At 32.4% G+C, this 20,381-nt stretch overlaps 2 protein-coding genes across 2 annotated transcripts; one reads left to right on the plus strand and one right to left on the minus strand.

The window, feature by feature from the left end:
- Positions 1-6,151: 6,151 nt before the first annotated feature.
- On the plus strand, positions 6,152-10,365 carry LOC122579138. The gene is made up of 6 exons (XM_043751250.1): positions 6,152-6,366; positions 7,324-7,584; positions 8,184-8,357; positions 8,453-8,559; positions 8,921-9,237; positions 9,580-10,365. Exons 1-6 carry the CDS (start codon positions 6,235-6,237, stop codon positions 10,128-10,130), a joined length of 1,542 nt encoding a protein of 513 aa, XP_043607185.1. The 5' UTR covers positions 6,152-6,234; the 3' UTR covers positions 10,131-10,365.
- Positions 10,366-13,087: 2,722 nt separating this feature from the next.
- Positions 13,088-14,710, minus strand: LOC122580130 (shikimate O-hydroxycinnamoyltransferase-like). The gene is made up of 2 exons (XM_043752400.1): positions 14,224-14,710; positions 13,088-14,083 (listed from the first exon to the last, which is right to left on the minus strand). Exons 1-2 carry the CDS (start codon positions 14,632-14,634, stop codon positions 13,199-13,201), a joined length of 1,296 nt encoding a protein of 431 aa, XP_043608335.1. The 5' UTR covers positions 14,635-14,710; the 3' UTR covers positions 13,088-13,198.
- Positions 14,711-20,381: the final 5,671 nt, after the last annotated feature.

Consider the following 20,381-nt stretch of genomic DNA (forward strand, 5'->3'; position numbering starts at 1 on the left):
ACATTAGTGCCCTCACGTGTCTAGCACGTGCGTACGTTAACGGCTATTTTTTAACGCCGTAAGGCCAAAGGACGATTATTGAAAAAATTGGCCAACTTTAAGGTCAAAATTGTAATTTTTAAAGTTTAGGGATCAAAAATGAAAAACGTGCCAACTTTAAGGACGAAAAGTATAATTTACTCTTTTTTTAATTAACTATCCATTTCAATATAACAAAAATACAAATAGTTTTGTCTTTGAAAGCCTAACAAGTAGGCAACTTTAGTTTAGAAGGACTTAAAATATAATTTACTTCATAAATGTGCAAGTGATATGATTATGTATTAAAATAGATCAAGTAGTTGCAAACTAACACCAAAAAATCTTAAAATAATGCTACAAGTTGCAAGAATATAGAATATTTAATTTGGGAAGCCTCTTGTTTTTAATTACTCACCAACTAAAATGAGAAGTACACTGATCGTGAATGTGAAAGGAAATCATTTTTGTTATATTAAATTACATAACAATGTTGTATCTAAAATGCATGTCTTTGTAATCTCTTATTTCTATCGAAATAGTCTTTTTTTTTATGGCCCGTTAAACTTGTGCCGTTTCGGGTCTTTTCTCCTTGCATTTTAACTTGTTTATAAGAAAGAGTTTTGTTAATTACACTATTAATTAATTTGACACATTAAAATTTGTATTTTGTCCTACGAAAATTCAGGGACGGTTATTAATATATAAAATACTACTTTTTATGCATGTAATAATTGGTTAATAGGTTGTAAATGACAACCTTAAGGCTATTATTATCATTTTCTTATAAAAAAATGGAGTACTCTTTTTATGTTCTTCTAATATTACATAAATTTGTGTATCTTCAAGTACCAATCTCATGTAACCTAGGCAATATAATATAATGTCTTAAGTTCTGTAACCTTTTATATTATTACAATACTTATAATAAATAACTTTTGGTGGAAAAGAGTTATTGGAAATTTATTTATGTAACTAGATTAAACTCGCACGTTGTGTGAAAATGGTTGGAAACATAAATAAAAAATACAATAATTAGTTGTTATATTATTATTCATAGTTTATGATAATATTAAAAAATTGTCAGATTACAACTGGTGCAAACAATAAAATTATAGTTTATAAATATATGATATATGTCAAATATATTTCATCATGACTGATGAAACATAAATATCTATAAATAAAAAAATGATATATATATATATATTTAATAAATACAATATAATAAATATTTTTTAAATAAATAAATATAATATAATAAACAATCTCATTTGAAAAAAATAATTATGATCGAACTAATAAAAAACATAATATAATGTATATAGATATTTTTATACTTATATTAAAAATAGAAAAATAAATATTAATGATTATGATTATGATTGATGATTAGGATTTTAATTTATGATTAAAATCATAATGACAGTATAAATGTAGCAAATTAAATGAAAAAAATAACAACCCATTAAAAATCAAATGTGACAAAAAAAAACTAAAAATGACACATAAAAAAAACATCCTCTCTTAATTATATAATAAAGAAATAATAACTATTTTGGGTTTTAGTTATATGATTGTACCAATTTTGGAAAAAGCAATAAATGAATTGAACGTTTAAACTAATACGAGTAGCCCATTATAGGAATGCCCCTCTTCTATCAAAACATGCCATGAACTAATCATGAGAGACATTTCCCCATTAGAGGACATTCTTTTGGAGTAGGACAGGGAGGACATTTTTCTTTTTTTTTAATTTATTTTTTATATGTATTATTCAGATTCTATAAATTTAAAATACTGTGATACATTTATTTAAATGTGTGTGTGTGTGTATATATATATATAGGGTGTGTTATTTATAGTACATGCATTAAAAAAGGTACAAAAAGTACGTGTGTAAGTTAACTTCGTTCTTATTCCTTCTTCTCCGGCGAGACTGTCGCCGCCAACCACCACCATGATCCTCCTGCAACAACGACTATTTCCAGCGAGACTTACAAGTCTCGCCGGAGATGATCGCCGTCGCCGAAGGATCATGGTGGTGGTCGGAGATGATCATGGTGATGGTGGTGGTGGTGGTCGGATATGGAAGGAAGAAGAAGAAAGAAAATTAACTTACGCATGTACTTTTTGTACTTTTTTAGGTAATGGAGGGAACCCTAACCCCGGTACCACAATGTATTATAATTATCTTTCCCATATATATATATAGGGGAACCATCCAATGAGAACCAAATTTAAATAAGAACCAATAGGAAAATTCCAAATCATCAAAGGGTAAATTTGACAAATCGTTTCTCCCATAAAACAGTTACTAATTCGGTTTATATATGAGTCTCCAATACTTTCATACTCATTAAACTTATATATTTTAATTTCCTTTTCATCAACCTTTACATCACACAACCGTTTTATAATTTTATATGTCAATTTGAATTACAACGCACACATGATTACGCTATAACAAGATACCAATACACTTTTTTATACATCCATGTCATGTTAAGGTTTTATACATCCAAGTCTGGTTAAATAATTTTTATACAACCAAGTTTGGTTAATTAATTTTTATGCACTCAACTCGTTATTTATGTATCCAAGCCATATTAGTTTTTAAGCATCCAAGTTATTTAATGCATCCAAGTTATTTTTAATGCATCCAAATCATTTTTATGTATGGACTTGTTGAATTTTATGCATCCATGTCAATTTAATGTTTAATTATCATCCAGAAGTAATTCTAGCATCATAGTTGAATTATCATTATCATCCCAGAAGTAATTCTAGCATCATAGTTGAATTATCAGTTTATCACCAGGATCAAAGTGATGATGATGTCTTATGTATTTACTTATCCCAATTGGGATCTTCGGATACATTAACCCAAGCTCGACACAAAGTCATGCCTTCGTCTTTTTTCCAAGACAATTGAATCTGGTTTTTTTGGCTCATCGGTTGCTTTTTTCCTATTCTTTCGTCTTGTGGGTTTTTTGATGGTGAAAAAACACTAACTTAAAGTTGTGTTTCTTGAACCGCCTCGACATCATTGTCGCCCGATGATCCGACGTGCATGCCCTTGATCATGTTAATAAAAGCGGGGTTTTGATGAAAATTGGAATATCTAAAATTGGGTTGGGTGTTTGGACTCCACGGATACAATTTCCTAAATATAGGCTATAAAATTATATATATCGGACGTGCTACAAAATTATACAAATGTTGTATACAAGAAATGACACAAGCTGAATTTATAAAAGAAATGACACTACAAGAAATGACACAAGCTGAATTTATAAAGGAAATGACACACAATTTAAGAAAATGATGCGAAATGGCACTATAATTGGAAATGACATACAATTTAACAAAAAATGCAGGCTGAAATAAAAAAAAGAAACGAGAGACATTCACGTTAGAATTGGAATGGGACAATAGATTTTTAGGTTTGGAACGCCTCCCGAGACCGAAGAGGGGTATTTTCATCCATTACAGTCATTGGAACGCTCTCCTCCTCATGGTCTAACGAAATTGTTAAGGAATGGTTCCACGGTAAGTTTGTTAATATACAACGAACTGAAATACTGAATTAAGGATTCGTATAATTAAATAAATAAACTTGCATAAAAAATACCAAACAATTTGACAATGTATGTAGTCAAGCACCATCTCTCAGTAACTTAATTTAAATCTATTCGATTTAAGGCTGGCAATTTTGACACGGAACCTGTTAACACGACACGACACGACCTGTTCTTAACAAGTTTCGTGTTTGACTTTAACAGATTTCGTGTCTTAACAGGTCCGGACCTGTTAAGACCTGTTAAGATTCGTGTTTTAACAGATCCGGACCTGTTAGGACCTGTTAAGACATGTTAAGATTATACATATATATAATATACCAATAATTGATATTATGATTTGATATATGATTTTTATAAAGTAAGATGTTTATGAACTTTTGTAATGTAAGGATTATTGTCGCTATATAATAGTTGGAATTTGTAAGAATTTTTGTATCCTTAAGGGTTTTTTTTCAATATTAGTCAAAAATTCTAAAATATACATATTAACAGGTTCCTTAACAGGTCTTAACAGGTGCACCTGTTAATTTTCATGTCATGTTCGTGTTTGAAAAAATGACACAATTAGTTAACCGGTCATGCTCGTATTTGACCTTAACAGGTTCATGTTTTAACAGGTTTTGTGTGACCTGTTATGCCAGCCTTAATTCGATTCAACATAGAGGGCAAGTTGCGTTATCCACTAGAATCAGCGCGTGAGTGTTGCACCCGGCATGAACAATATGACGGCGCGTGTACTTCAATCACCCAGAAAAAGACAAAAGAGCGATCAATGATGAATTCTTGTGAAACATTATCCACAAAACTCGTACACGGCATCCAATCCAATTGCTTACGTGTCCGTAATATCCTCGAATATTTGACACGTTGCATCCCGCTAGTGCATCATAGCCGCCCACGTGGGAAGTAGGACCCACATATTTTATCCAAAACTTGCTCTCACGTGCTAATTATATCTACTTTACACCCTTACACTTTTTCATGTGAATAGCAAATCATCCATATTTCTTAACAATCAATTTTTAACATATGCCTTGCTTTTCGTCTCGTATTAGGGTCGATTTATAACCACACTAATACATATTAAAAATAAATAAATAAATAAAATAGAATATCGTAATCTGTAGAAAAAAGATGGGGCACATAAATAATTTAAATGAATTACAACAATGAGTTGATTTGGGGAATCTTCTAAATCTATTATGTGGGATCTGGAGGTGAGTTTTTTTTTCAAGGTATCAGGTTCAAGTCTTGAGTTTCTTATCACAAAGTATCTTTCATGAGTAAGGGGTTGGAGGGGTTGGAGGTCCAGCAATTCGCTGGTTAAAATGTCTCCAGCACATCTAAATTGAAACTAACTTAAAAAAAAAAATACAACAATTATATAAAGAACATATTTCTGCAACAATTACGTGAGTTACAAAAGCAGCCTAGTCTAATGGATTAGTTTTACTTATGCACAATACTCTTGAAATGTTGGGTATAAATTTCTATAAATTTTATGATACCATGATCAACATCTTCAACTCTTGAAAAGTCGTAAATCAGATTGAAGATAACTAATTTTGACTCAAACCTGATTTATTTCCATTTCTTTTTTTAATATCGAACATAATATCTGAATATTTGACATTTGTGTATCAATATATATATTATGCTTAAATGTTTTTATATTTTATTTTTATTTAGAACGAAAAAACCCCCCAAAACTTACTCAAAGGTAGGCGCTCGTATGTATGACTAGCTAGTCTTCATTCACAATCTTTTTCATATATAAAACAGAAATCCAAGCCTAAAAAATAGCTAAACAAAAGCTTACTTGGCACTTCTATAACATATTCATTCATTAACTTAACTAAAACAAATATTTTAATGACGTCATGCAACACCAAATAATTATTATTAACATATTATCCTCTTTAACGAACAAAATGCAACTAAATTATAAGATATACATTGGTGATTAATGTATTTATAGTTAGATAATCTATTCAAACAAAACACAAACGACGGACATACTCAATATTTATTTGTTTACATAAATCATTTTAATCGGCTAATATCCTTCATGCTTGGTACAACCTTTCTTTTCCATCATATAATTGATTAATTATCTATTTTAATGATTATATAAATACATATATGATCTACTTAGATACTTTTTTTATACCGTTTGTATGTTTAGATTGTTTAGTGTAAATATTACATTGTTTACTGCTTACATATATATACATTTTCTTTATTACAATAAACTTTTAGTGTTTTCTATTTTAATTGACTACTTATTTCGTAGTTACTTGTGTTGTCCTATTTTTACGTTTTACATTACTCAGTTATCATAATACTACCTGGATATCACCCGGGTTCTTAAGCTAGTTGAAAAATAACCTTGTAAAGTTTGAGTTATTTTGTAATAGAAAAAAACCTCGGAGGAGGTAATATGCATATTAAGAAAATTACTATAGGAAAGGTAGGCGCACGTGAGAAGAGCATGAAGCGCGTAAAAAACAGCCTCCATCTCCACAAACTTAAAAGCGAATGCGCTGTCTTTCTTATTTTCTCGCCTGTCTTTCAGAAAAAAATTATTTTTATTACAAACAACATCTTTCTTAAATAAAACAGAAGAACAAAAATGGTTCAAATGATGAAGACAACACCTGAATATCATCAACCTGCAAAAATGGCGCCCGTCAAAAGAGAAATCACAGAGAATGATTCCACTCAAATTCAATACGACGTCGCTCGTCTTAACAAAAGACCTAAGGTTGTTCCCTTTTCTTTCATTTTTTTTATTTTTACAATGAACTCTATTTTTCTATTATGTATTTTTGAGATTATTTTTGTTATGCTTATGGTAGTTATTATAAATATAAATACCGCCATCAAGCCGGCCAGTTAAATGTTTTTGTTAATTATAGGAGATGCTCTAAATATAGGTTTTATCTCAATAATTAAATTATATAGTTTAGGTTGATCTAAAATTCTGTATATTATGGAAATTGGGTTTATCGGCTTATGTAATTTAATAGAGCCGATAAAGCTCCATTCGAATAGCTTATTATAAGCTTAAAAGATTGAACTTATTTCCTTTTTAAGCTCATAAGCGAAACTTGATTAGCTTATAAGCCGGTAAAATTAAGTTAACGGGCGTATTGGATTTCAATAATCCGATAAGCCTGGAAATTAAGTTAGGCCAAACACCGAGCAGTGTTAAATAAATAATAACTTTAGAATAAACCAAGTTGGTTTGGCTGCTTATTTTTGTAGAAAAGCACTTATAAATAAGTAATCTGAGACCACCTAGTATGAATATGATTAATAATCATGGATGATTTTGTTTTAGGTTTATTTTTCTTCATCCTGTAAAATACTACCAATTTACCTTGTCATTTGTGTTGTTTTGATTACTGTACATCTGAGTGTAAAAAAAAAAAAAAGGTTTTGTGGCCATTTGGGCCATTCTGTTGACAATACCAGCAAAAATGATACTCAGTGAAAAAGTATTTGCCTTTTGTTATATTAGAGCTTATATGCAAGTGTGTTATATTCAACGGTTAAAAATCAACTCCCAGATGACACAAATATAATGGCTCAAATGTACTGCAGTAACTAAAATGGGTCAAATGAAAGATGATGTTGGTATTTTATGCCCCAAAACATCCTTTTGTTTTATTAGCAATATGTTGTAACTTGATTTGTTCATTATTTACGTTCTAAGCAGTATCAAGATTTTGGAATGGGGAGTTTCGCTGTATCACCAGCACAATTTAATCCATTGGATGAACCGAGTCCATTGGGTTTGCGACTAAGGAAGACTCCGTCTTTGTTGGATTTGATTCAGATGAGACTTTCTGAAGGAAACGCAACTAAAAATGGAGCTGACGTTAAGAAAGGGATCAAAAGTACTCCTGCCTCCGCTCCTACTGATAAGCTAAAGGCTTCAAACTTTCCAGCATCTCTTTTAAAGATTGGTACATGGGAGGTAAGTTCCTAATATGCGCATTTGTTTTCTTTCAAAGAATTTTAACTAATGTTTTAATATACTTTTTGTCGTGATATATATGCAATAGTGGCTCTGGTCGAGCCACTCTAATATTTGTAGATAGTAGAGGTATCTAAACTTTTTTCTATAAAGTGGCAAGATGGGCAGATTGGGTAACAGATCACAAGGAGTTCAGGTGGATATATTTCTTTTTATAGTAGAAGTCGGAACAAACGTGCTCGGGGTGAGCTGTTTGTCCATTTTTGAAGAAGTTTTATGAATAGTTTGTGTTATGTATAACTATATATACATTACAATTATGATTACAAAATGTCTAAAGATTTAGAGAATCTTATGAAGTAAAAGTTGCCTTTCTGCAATTTGCAATCTGTTTCACTTGTACTAGTATGGCATGTAGGAGATAGACCACCCCCCAAAAAATCAATTCATAAGTAGATGAGTCGTAACTGCCAGTAGGAAATTTTTTTTATTAACCTTTGTAAATTCAAAGTGATGTCAGCTTGTAAGTACCACGCATATCACAGACTTTGTGACTCTTTTTGGCAGCAAGAAAATGACTGAATTTCATGTTTTTGTAGTATAAATCAAGATATGAAGGGGACTTGGTGGCTAAATGTTACTTTGCCAAGCATAAGCTCGTATGGGAAGTTCTTGATGGTGGTCTCAAGAATAAAATCGAAATTCAGTGGTCTGACATTATGGCTTTGAAGGCAACTTACCCTGATGATGGTCCTGGCACTCTGGATGTAGTGGTAACTTCTTTTTTTTTTTGTAGTGCATTTGTGTTCATTTGTAAGCTTCATTGACTCGGCCGATATTAATGAATTGTACGCCTTTTTTTATGCAGCTAACAAGGAGGCCTCTCTTCTTCAGAGAGACAAATCCCCAGCCCAGAAAGCATACATTATGGCAAGCAACTTCGGATTTTACAGGTGGTCAGGCTAGCCTACACAGGTACAGTCTAATCTAGAAACATAGTTGTCATCTACTCATCTGTCATAATATCTAACGGTGCCCAGCTTACATTTAAATGGCTCAAATCTGTCAAAGAGGTTGAAGTTGTCCGAAGCGTATTTTTTTTTATGAATTAAACCTTGTAAAATGTTTTGTTCGATGAACTATATTATAACTCGGATAGTGTGACTTTTTGTAATCCTATTTTACACCCTAGTTGACCCGGACCTCCCTTACGAAAAGTTACAAGTTGCCCAACCTACCTGGCTTGCCCATTTTGCCAGGTCTGATACAATTGCAGACTTGCAGTGCCCTCGAAGAGCTACCTTGCCTAAGTGGGTTGTGTATTCCTTTTTGACAGGCGTCATTTCCTACAGTGCCCACAAGGTTTATTGGGCAAGCACTTCGAGAAGCTGATCCAGTGTGACCCTCGTCTTAATTTTCTGAGCCAGCAACCAGAGGTAGAATTGGAGTCTCCTCACTTTGAACCAGGGACATCGGGGTTTGACGAGCCAAACGAAGCCAGTGAATATGATTTAAGCAGAGTTGGGCCCGCCATCTTTGATTTACACAGAACAGCTTCACCATCAGGAGGTCAGTCTTCATCTAGAAGTGAGTTGGTTGATCCTGCTGGTCGACCTGCAGAGATTTCTAGAGAAGCACCTTCACCTAGCTCAGGTAACATTCAACCTGATGTAAAGGAGTAAATTGTAACCTATTTATCAATGGCTTGGTTCGAGTTCTCTGACGATTTAAACTGGTGAACTTTAAAAGCTTGTTTAGAAATGAAATGAATCAAAAGTAACCCATATTGTATATAAATGCTTACAAATTACAACATAATAAAAATTGCATATAAAGCTCGTTTGAGATAAAACATAATATGCTTTGAATAATTAATATAATGTAAGAGGGATCAAAGCTGTCATGTCTAGTTCCACCAGCCCTATTCCACTTGTGTGACAAACAGATCTTTACTACAAAATTTTCTCATGAACATCTTTATATTGTTGTATCTAGTGATGGACGCCTCAGCAATCGAAGGAATCAGAAGAACTAGAATTGAGGGACTCAAAGGTCTTAGCCATTGGGACCAAATCAAAGTTCCTGGGATACACCCCTCTATGTCGGTGACTGATTTGGTAAATCACATAGAAAACAGAATAACAGAACAAAGGACATCCAGCAACCACCCTCTTTCTCGTGAAGAGCAAGAAAGTTTAGAGATTCTCGAAGACATTAGCCGATGCTTATTCAATGATGCACAATATGGGTCATCAGCTTCAGACGAGAAATCTGTTATGTCAAAAGTCAACTCTCTTTGCTGTCTTTTGCAGAAGGACCCCTCAACGTTTCAGGATCTCGAGTCTAAAACCAACACTGAAAGTGGTAAAAGTACTTTTGAGTTGAAGCCCATTTTTGAGTCGGTAGCTGGAGATCCTTCAGTGGTCCAGGGTGAATCTGATGATAGCAAGAAGGGTGCCGGGATGTCAAGAATGGACTCGGTCGGTGAATTGTTGCATAATCTTCCGAGAATAGAATCATTATCTCAGTTCTTCTACAACTTCTAGGACGATTTTGGAGACCGAGATTAAGTTAGTTTTGTAATCTCACATTTTCTTTATATGGTTTCCTGAGAAGGGTACTTGATATTGTATATGTCATAAAAAGTTGGTGGGTGGTATATGTAGGTATATCCAAAGTATGGAGCATCATATTTTGGACCTTATGATCGTGTACATATGTTGTCTTTCACTCGTACTTAAAAGCATTGAACTTTGATGATTTGATTTTAAAAACTTTCAATTCGACTGCGCAGCTACCTAGACTAGCGTAAATTTGAATCTAAATATTTAATAAATAAAAGTGTCTTGCTAAACACCAATCGAAAGTTACAAATGCAATTACAATTATAGTATTTATTCCTTCATATCTTAATTGTTCCCACTTTCATAAATAAAAGTGTCTTGCTAAACACCAATCGAAATTTACAAATGCAATTACAATTATAGTATTTATTCCTTGTGGTTAGGGGTGTTTACATTTCCCATTATGTGGGGCCCTGATGGGTTTTCTCCCAAAGTTGTGGGTTCGAGCCTCGGCTGACACAATCTTTGGGTTTCCCATCTAGGAATTTTCCACAAGGAGGAGGGTTGAGAGACTGCAGCGTATGCTCAGCATCTCGTGAGGTCCAACGATTGTTGGTTAAAATTGCCTCCAACCACGTCTGAGTCGAAATACACCTTTCAATGAATAAAAAGATAAATTATCTCTAAACAAAAGAATCTAGGAATCAAATAAAGACTACTGATTATCTATGTCCTACATTTGACACAACCTTAACGAACAAGTTTGATATTGAATGATAATCAATATACAAAAACAAAAGTCTTAAAGTTAAACTTATGCTAAGTTCCCTCTGTCGGGCAACATATATTATACCATCAGTCATCAGCAATATACATTTCTAAAATACTATCATGCCGACGACATCTTCATCATCGAGTGACCCGGTAATAGCTCTCTTACCGTCTTACATAAACTGAAAAGTAAAACTATAATGGTGGCTAAAAGCCTAAATTAAACTACTAGCAGTCATACCTGAGTCACGCTATACTTTGATAGTTTGATTATTTATTCTAATGACAAACGGTTTGCCCTCGTGGACGTTTACCATATTTACGAGTCGTGAAAGTGTGATGCTCCTAGCATTAAGAATACTATGTGCATAGCCATCAATCTTAAGTAATTAAAGATACCTAATAAAAGTTGTTACACTATATGACACTTAGCTTGATTCGATTAGAGAACAAGCTGAGTTTATATTCCTATAATTATAGACAATATGAGCATCTATAGTTTATACCCAAGCGAAAATGAGGGCATATTTACTCTGCTTTCTCTTAATGAGTACTCAACTCATCCTAGCAACTTCACTTGGCCATTTAATTCTCTCCAAGGGGATAACCATACCACAACAACCTCAAGGTAAAGTCTTCATTCCAATTTGCCAGTGATCCATGGTCCGCGTACGTGGTAAGGCACTCAAGAATTACCCATGGCTTGAACTCCGTGGGGTTTTTCCTACAATTGATGCAACTGAGTTCTGGCTTCATATGATTCTGTTGGGCCAGCTTGCTATGGCCTTGCCATTGAGTCACCCCAAACGAAACTCTGAGCTTTAAGTTTGTTAGCGATTTTAAAAAAAAAAAACTTCATTCCAATTTGATGCATCTCTATTATGATGAGAGAAAAGTAACTTTGACCAGATGAGTTTACGAGATTGTTTAATCAATGTAAGAATCTAAATATTTTGTTCGACATTTTTTATTTGAGTTAAGGACCTATATTTTTATTTTGTACAAATAATGTTAGGGCCTACTAATATTTTACATCGTTTGAACAAATTACATAGTTTCTTTATATTAATTATAAACAATCTCGTAAGTCACTACACAACAACAAAGTTGTGTACCCTTATCCATTACTTAATTGCAAAGATTATTTCCTAATTTTGAAATCGTAAATATGTGTGGATTTTGTGTGAATTTATGTATTAACAAATTAATTGTTTTTAACAAAAATATGCGGGGCTTTTCTACTGTCCAAATTTTAGCCAAACGACTCATGATTCTTCCTATCTTATAGAAACCAACATAACTCGCACCAAAAATAAAATATTTATAAGGCGTTTAGTTGTGGAAAATGTTTTTTGTTTTTCATTCTATATTTCTAGAAAATGAAATAAGCTTTTCATCTCTAGAAAACAAATGAAAAATTTAAAAACACGTTCAAAATTAAAAAAATGGAAAACACTTTAAGGTTTTCAAAATTTAGAAAATAGAAAATGAAAAGTGGAAAAAAATTTAAAAAAAAAAGTGTTTTCTGATTTTCCATTAAAAAAAAGTGAAAAACAATGCAGTCTATCTTCATGGAAAACTTTTTTAAAAAACTATGATTTGAACGCATTTTCTGTTTTCCGTGTTTTATTTGAAAACAAAAATGATAAACACCGGATGTTTTCCCTAACTAAACAAACCCTTGCTATCTTCTTCAAGAGAAAACACTCGTTCTATTGCGCCTTGCGTTTTTCTTGTAGTGGTCGACTCGGCAGATGCAAGCAGTGGCAATGAGTTAGAGATTAAACACAAAGCCAAGCTAGGAAAGGGACCATATGGTGGTGCGAATATGGATCGTGATCCACGTCCTTCCAAGAACAGCACACCGTTGCAGCTTCCAAGATCCATCTATATCGTTGGTTTTGGTTTCTCTATGTTTCTCTTGCTCACTGTCTAATATTCGATCAATCCAAGTATATGATGTTTAAAATGTCAAAACTTTGTGCTTATGTTTCTTTATAATTAAGATTTGTAATGCCTAGTAGTGAATAGTGATGTATAAAAATGTAATGTAATGTTTGATATATGAATGCTTTTTATCCAAGATACTAAGGTTTATGTTTTATTAAGTTTATATAACTTGTTAACAACATTACAAGAAATCATTACTTGCAATTTTATATCCATATCAATAAATAATAAAGGGGGAACAACAAGCTAACCAAATGAACTATTTATGTAAAATTTCCATTTAAAGTTTTAAAACAATGAACAAATTTAGAACAAATACATCGAAACTTTCAGATGTCATACAGGAACTTGCTGAAAAGCTTCATGTGTTGGGCTTGCAACGAAATGGCAATCGACAAGCTCCCATCATTTACAGGGCTTGGTAAAACGAAACTCAAACCTTCAAACGAGATCCCGCCTGGACCCATAAATATGGGTCGACCCCATCCAAAATCAGCATCATATATTGGGAGCCTAGCCCAACTAGTTATACCAAGATTCGGGCATTTAAATGTATGGGCACCACGAACCAATGCCTTTAGGTCAGGTTGTTGCTCCAAATAGTCAAGTGCTGATTTTAGATAATCGTTATTCATCTTTGCTAGCGAGTCGTGGATTTTACTAGCAGCATACCAAGTAGGCTTTGATTGAAGGTCCCCTGCTACCGCTATAGGAGTGGTAGTAAAGATAACATTTCCAAAATAGCCTTGTGGCAAAGTGGGCTGAAGACGAGCCCGCCCATCAGTGGCTATGTACAATTTGGTGTCTTGATCATCCTTCAGCCCACGGGCTTTACATACTGATCTCCAAACATGGCCCGATAGCATTTCATATGAGCTATAGTTGACTGTGTTGCCATCTTCTTTTGATTTCGCCTTGAGCACGTTGAGTTGGTCTCGTGTCAACCTAAAGATGGAGACGGCGGTTTCATCTGATTGAGCCTCGTCCGCACACTTCATTGGTGGAGCGGGCTGGTATTCCACATGCTCGAAAATGGGTTGTGGTGGGTCCCGAGCACGGAGTAGGGTCCGGTCAATGAAGGGCGGCATAGAGATGTCAAGACCACGAGCCATATCGGACCATGTGTTGATGAAGTGTAGCCCAGATGCACCATCTGCAGCATGATGTTGCATCCCAACTCCTAGTGAAACTCCCCCACATTTGAAGTAAGTTACCTGGTCAAATTTAGATATAAAAATACAATGTTTAGAACTTTTATCCATTTGGTAGGATGTCAAATATACTATTTGGGCTTTATTGATAAAAAGACTATTTAAACTTTGCTTAAATAATTCTGAAAATGAAGTTATTATACCTGTAAGACTAGTAGAGAGTACGATTCAATTCCTAATGAGTAATCAACCTCAGGAATGAGTTTTCGGAGCTCCAAAGTAGGCGCAAAGTCACCAAAATCGTCAACAACACCATCAGACTCGGCTTCCACAAACAACACGCCTTGTCCTTGACAATCAATCTCAATCCGTCCATCTTCGTCTCTTTTCAACCGGCCTCCCATAGGATAAAACGGAACCAACGCCCTACTCAAAGCGTCTTTCATCACCTTTGAGTCGAAAAAGTTGGCTTCACCATTAGGCCGATAAAAGTAGACACTTGGTGTATGGAAATTGGGTACCACCAGGTCGACGTTAGAGTTCCATAGCTTTATCCTTGGTGTCTCCTCAGCCGGCCTCACCATAGTCGATTCTTTAATTGTGATCTTCATCATCTAACTTGGTTAAATTTGCTAAACTAGGATCAAAAATGTATAATGAAATGACTAAGATAGTGTTACACTTTGTTGGGTGATGTTTATTTGCTTTGACATATGTTAGAGTTTGAATGGCCTTTTATAGTGTTTTTTTAATACAAGTATTGCTTCATAGGATAATTCGTTTGGAGACTCACCAACCACGACCCAGTCCAAGTCAAATTAAGTGTGGAAAACTCAATAAACAACTCTTGCAAAACAAATAGGGACTGTTTGGCAATGGGTTTTTAGGGGCTTTTAAGCCTTTAGCTTTTAAAAATAAGCTCATTTGAAAATTATAGCCATGTTTGGTAATACATAAGAAATCAAAAGCCCCAACCCCGAAAAACTCCTAAAAGCCCCAAAAGGTATTTAAAATAAAAACTCGTAGGAAGAGAGTTGAAAAAAAAAGCTCTAGCCCCTAGCCCTAACGTCAAGTTCCAGCCCCAAGCTCTTAACTACAGCCTCAGCTTCAAGCTTTTGTCCCAAACATACCCATAAATTGGATTACATATTACATATATGGAAAAAGAGAATTTAAAGTTCTTTAACATCTAAGTTTAAGTGTGGAACTTTTCACATATTAATATTTAAGTATTTTTTGTTTAATAAATGGATATTTAGACCCCTATGAATTTTATGATTTAAAAAGTTAATATGTAAATGTTTCACACCTAAGTTTGGATACCCAACAATCTTATATTACCATCCTCTACATATATCAACTGATATGCAAAATGCAATATGTTTAAATATTTTCATCAACAGTTATTCGATAATAGTTTGTTATAGGTAACAAAAATCTATTTTAATTTTATATGTAGCTCATAAAAAAATTATTTTGTATAAAAAAGTGTAAAATATATATTATATAAATATAAATAAGTTGGTGTTAGATAATAAAGCTACTTAAATAAATAAGTTTGATTTTAGTTAAGGGTTAAGATTTTTCCATCTTAACTAGTTAAGTTAAAAAACTTGAGGGAATCCTTGCCTATAATCGTGTATTAAGGTAAGTGTGTAATGTATAATGTTATTTTCGTTTATTAATATCTATTTATAGTTTCAATTTTATTTTTTTATTTTGTTATTTTATTTTGTTTTAAAGATAAATTTTGCTGGAAACTTCGTATCGTGATTCGACAGCGAAAGGTTTAGCATACTTTGTCTTAATCGGGTTCGCTTTAGAGAGCCCATTCGAAATAAAATTGCCTACTGCAAATACCCGATGACCCTCTTTTTTAATCCGCCCGAAGGCACGAGGATTAATAGGTGTAAAATTTGTCCCCTCATACTCATTGGCGCAGCTATTAAGGGGCGGGGAGGGGTCCCGACCCCCCAATTTTTTTTTTTTGCAATATAGGGGGTATATTGTTTTCGTGTAGAAAAATTTCGATATACTCGGTTTCGACCTCCCATTTACCCAAAAAATAGCATTAGAGAAAAAAAAATTTAGATCCCGACCCCCCACTGAAAATAACCTAACTTCACCATTGCTCATACTTGAACCTGAGTATACCAAGTCAAGCCCTCATAAATAGACTTGTTATATCCTCCCTAAACTTAAACACAATCTCGTAAATGAAGAATGATCTTTTATCCATTAAGCTAATACTCAATAACTCAATTTTGATTTAATATATGTTTCAATGAAATCTCATTATTAAATCAGTTTTAAAACTTTCGGAAATTGGTGGGATTGTGACTAGGAAACAACCGAACAACCATGCATATAATTTTAATATTTTTAAAACAGACATTGTTGGTCCAACTACAGTGGTAGAAAAGTGTCGGAGCAAGAGTTGAATCTCTATTAAATGTTAAAAGTCCGTACTTACATTAAAATTTTCATTGGTTTATATACAAGTGAATAGAATCGTTGATTAGGCCTTTCCAGCTTTTTGCCTGCCATGTCAGTAGGACTCCCTCTACCTATAAAGCAAACTTCTTCATAACTTGGTCCCACCTCTTTATATTCTCTCTCTTTCTCTCTCTCACTCTGATGCATGTGGCCCACTTCTCCTGCTTACTTCATTATCCTCGTGAGGACTCTTCGTTGAAGAATCTCGGTTTGGACGCTCCGTGCCACCAACATCTTGCGGCCTAGTCTTCAAAGACTCTCGCGAAGACGCCTTATAAGCACATGCCTTAGTGACACTCTATTTGATAAAAACATACATGCCCATCTTTGTGACTTAACTGTCCCATGCTTGGTTTTCATATCGACTAGATATAAGAACTTAGTTTCATCATGCCAATTTTTTAATGTACAAACTAGTTTCATATTATTCGTTGGTTAGTCAAGGTTCACGCAACACCGTGTCAGGGAGTAGTGAGATCTCGACCAAATTTTCTTTAATGACTAAGTAGTTAATTTGATTATTGAACTACAAATGCATATAATTTATCGTTATAAATGATATGACCTGTGTTAAAAGAAACTTGGGAAATGTCCGTAACGAGTTTTAACCTTTGCAAAATAAAACAACGGATACAAAACAAATGGTTAAATGAGGGTCTCACAACCATTGGCAAATCTATAGTGCATTGAGGGTGGTCACAACACCCCTCTCAACTTAGTTTTAATATTGAATTTTTTTTTAATATATACAATTTAAGCTTAATCTGTTCATGAAGCCCCCAAGCTTCAATGGGTTTCCATGGTTAGTATTCATAGGCCCCCTGTTTCACTGAACGTAGGTATTAATCTCGTTCGCTTTGTTATTGATCTTTCACCATAATATATAGATTACATCCCTTTGACCTATTCTACCTTTGCTAACAATATACAAGATAATGACTAAATATTACAAATATTACGGAAGATCCTAACTGATTCTAATACTCACAACTAAAAAGTAATTGGGAGTATGTTAATCACACATACAAACTTCTAAATGTAATGCTATACAAAATAAATAGCTAAAAAGTGATTGTGAGAATATCCAACTTTACGTAATCAATGAACCAACTCGTGTATTGTAATAATCAAAATCGAAAAAAATAATATAAGTAATACTTTAGTTTCTTTTGATTTTTCTGGTTACGGCTTACGAGGAAAAGAATTAGCGAATACTATACACCTAGTATAAAAATGATAATAACGGTAACGCAAAATATCGATAGAGTTTATTGTCAAATTATTTATTTTTATTTTTTTCTTAATATATTCTATGATATTTTGCGTACGTCAGCATAAAATTATCAAAGTCAACGTGAGTCAGCAACATAATTAGTCGTTTTTGGTCGCTGCCACTATCCACTTGTTATACACATTTACTGCTTTTTGACTTTGTGACCAGTGTAGTGCAACAAGGCACCATCCTACACACCATGCCATGCTCCCAAAAGAGTTTTGCAACTTGCAATAGTAGGTAGTTTATATCTGGATTGATTTATTTTGATATTTTCTACAATTTTGGGTTATTTTTTTTAATGTTAATAGTAAGAACTATTACACTGTTCTCTAGTTTCTTTTTAAAAGAAATGAAAAGATGAGAAGAGAAGAGAAGATAATGTAAGAGAAAGGGGATAGTTTTCATGCTTTCAAATCAGAAAATGATCCTTACACAACATAATTTTATCATATACAACAATATATGCATTAAAAGGTTGTACAGTACAACTGTCTGATGCATATATTGTTGTGTATGGCAAAATTGTGTTGTATAAGGATCACCTTCCTTTCAAATCATCCCAAATGTGAGAAGAAAATTTGTTGAACAAAATCAACTAGAATTTCCATTCAAGTCATTTCCTTTCTTTCCTTAAAAAAAACTCAAGAACACAATTTATCTTAAACTTTTTTGTATTCCTTTTCTTTTTTCCTTTAAAAAAACTCAAAAACACAATGTTAATGAAAGAACAATAATGAATTGTAATGAATTATTTGTTTATGTTTAGCGTATATAAATTTTAATAAGATGCATGCATTATCATTTGTGTTTATGCCCAAAATGAATAACGATCATCATCATCATCATCATCATCATCATCATCATCATAATAATAATAATAATAATAATAATAATAATAAGAGTTATTTACTGAAATGGTACCTAGACTATCCACCATATTACTGATTTCATACCTATAACTTTAAAATTACTCTCATCATAGCCCAACTTATCAACTCTCCACACAAACGATACCTGACCTGACGGGCGTCAGTTTGGCCGTTAAGTTGGGGTATGACTACGATAAATTTTAAAGTTTTAGGTATGAAACCAGTAATATAGTGGATAGTCCAGGTGTCATTTATGTAATTAACCATTATTATTATTATTATTATTATTATTATTATTATTATTATTATTATTATTATTATTATTTCTTGTAAATCCTATTAATTTCTAATGGAAGTGATGTTTTTACTATTATTGTTGTTGTTGTTGTTTTAATTACACAAAGTATTATTTAGGAATAAATAATTTTAAAAAGTACATTGATATTTTTTGTAAATATTTACTTTTATTTTAAAAAGAATACTTTATTTTTATAAAAAAATATTGTAAATATTTAGTTTTTTTTTATTAAAAACTATTAATCAATCAAATTATAGATCCATGATGATTTTATTTATTTCATATTTATTTATTTTTTATTTAAAAAAATAAGTAAAACAGAAGCAATACATTAATTTCATGTAAAGCATTGATAAATGAACGTGAAGTCTTGAATGGATACCACCACATGGAGTTGATTAAATCTGTCTTGAGCTGATTCAAACCTTACATAGTAGTTGTACATGTACTAATGCAATACAAGAAATTATGATATTCTTTCCGGTTCACCCCTTTAAAAAAGAAGATTGAAAAATATTTTTTATAAAAAGAAAAACTTTGTACTAAAAATGATCTTTAATAAAAGAAATATTATTTTATTAAAAAATAAATTTTATAAATAATAGTTTTTGAAATATTAATAGTTTTTAATAAAAAATTAAATATCTACAATAATTTTTTTATAAAAATAAAGTATTCTTTTATAAAATAAATATAAATATTTACAAAAAAAAATATCAATGTACTTTGTGTAATTAAAACAACAACAACAACAACCATAATAATAATAATAATAATAATAATAATAATAATAATAATAATAATAATAATAATAATAATAATGCGGTAGCCTTACTGAAACGGATGTGAAAGTTTTCCCTTTCTCTTCCTTCGGATAACTTGAGAAGGATGCGGTAGCCTTACTGAAACAAATCCTAAAGTTCTTCGTGACTTAAGACATTAGGACAAGTGCTTTTACTCATATTTTTCATAGGATTAACTTTGCTATAACTAGAGGTATGAGAACCCAAACGGTATCACGGCTACCTATTAATTTCTTGTAGTTTTTACGAAATTTTTAATAAAAGTGTTATCCTAATAATAATAATAATAATAATAATAATAATAATAATAATAATAATAATAACTAGGTCACAGTTATCATTAAGACGATAACATAAACATAAAATAGTAGATGTTTTTACTTTCGTATTAATAATTTCATAAACCATAATTTAACACCCACCCCCGTTCCTAAAGAAATTTAAATTACGATCGAGCAATATTCCAACCACGTTTTCCAAAGTGTTTATATTTTTTTTTAGGATTAAATATATGAGAAACAAAGTTGTACATATAATTATAGCTAGGAAGATACATCAAAGCAAAATCAAAAACATTATGGAAAATGAGAGGTTAAAAAGAAAAAAATACAAAAAAAAA

Source organism: Erigeron canadensis, chromosome 8, assembly GCF_010389155.1.
Source record: "Erigeron canadensis isolate Cc75 chromosome 8, C_canadensis_v1, whole genome shotgun sequence".
Lineage (NCBI taxonomy): Eukaryota > Viridiplantae > Streptophyta > Magnoliopsida > Asterales > Asteraceae > Erigeron > Erigeron canadensis.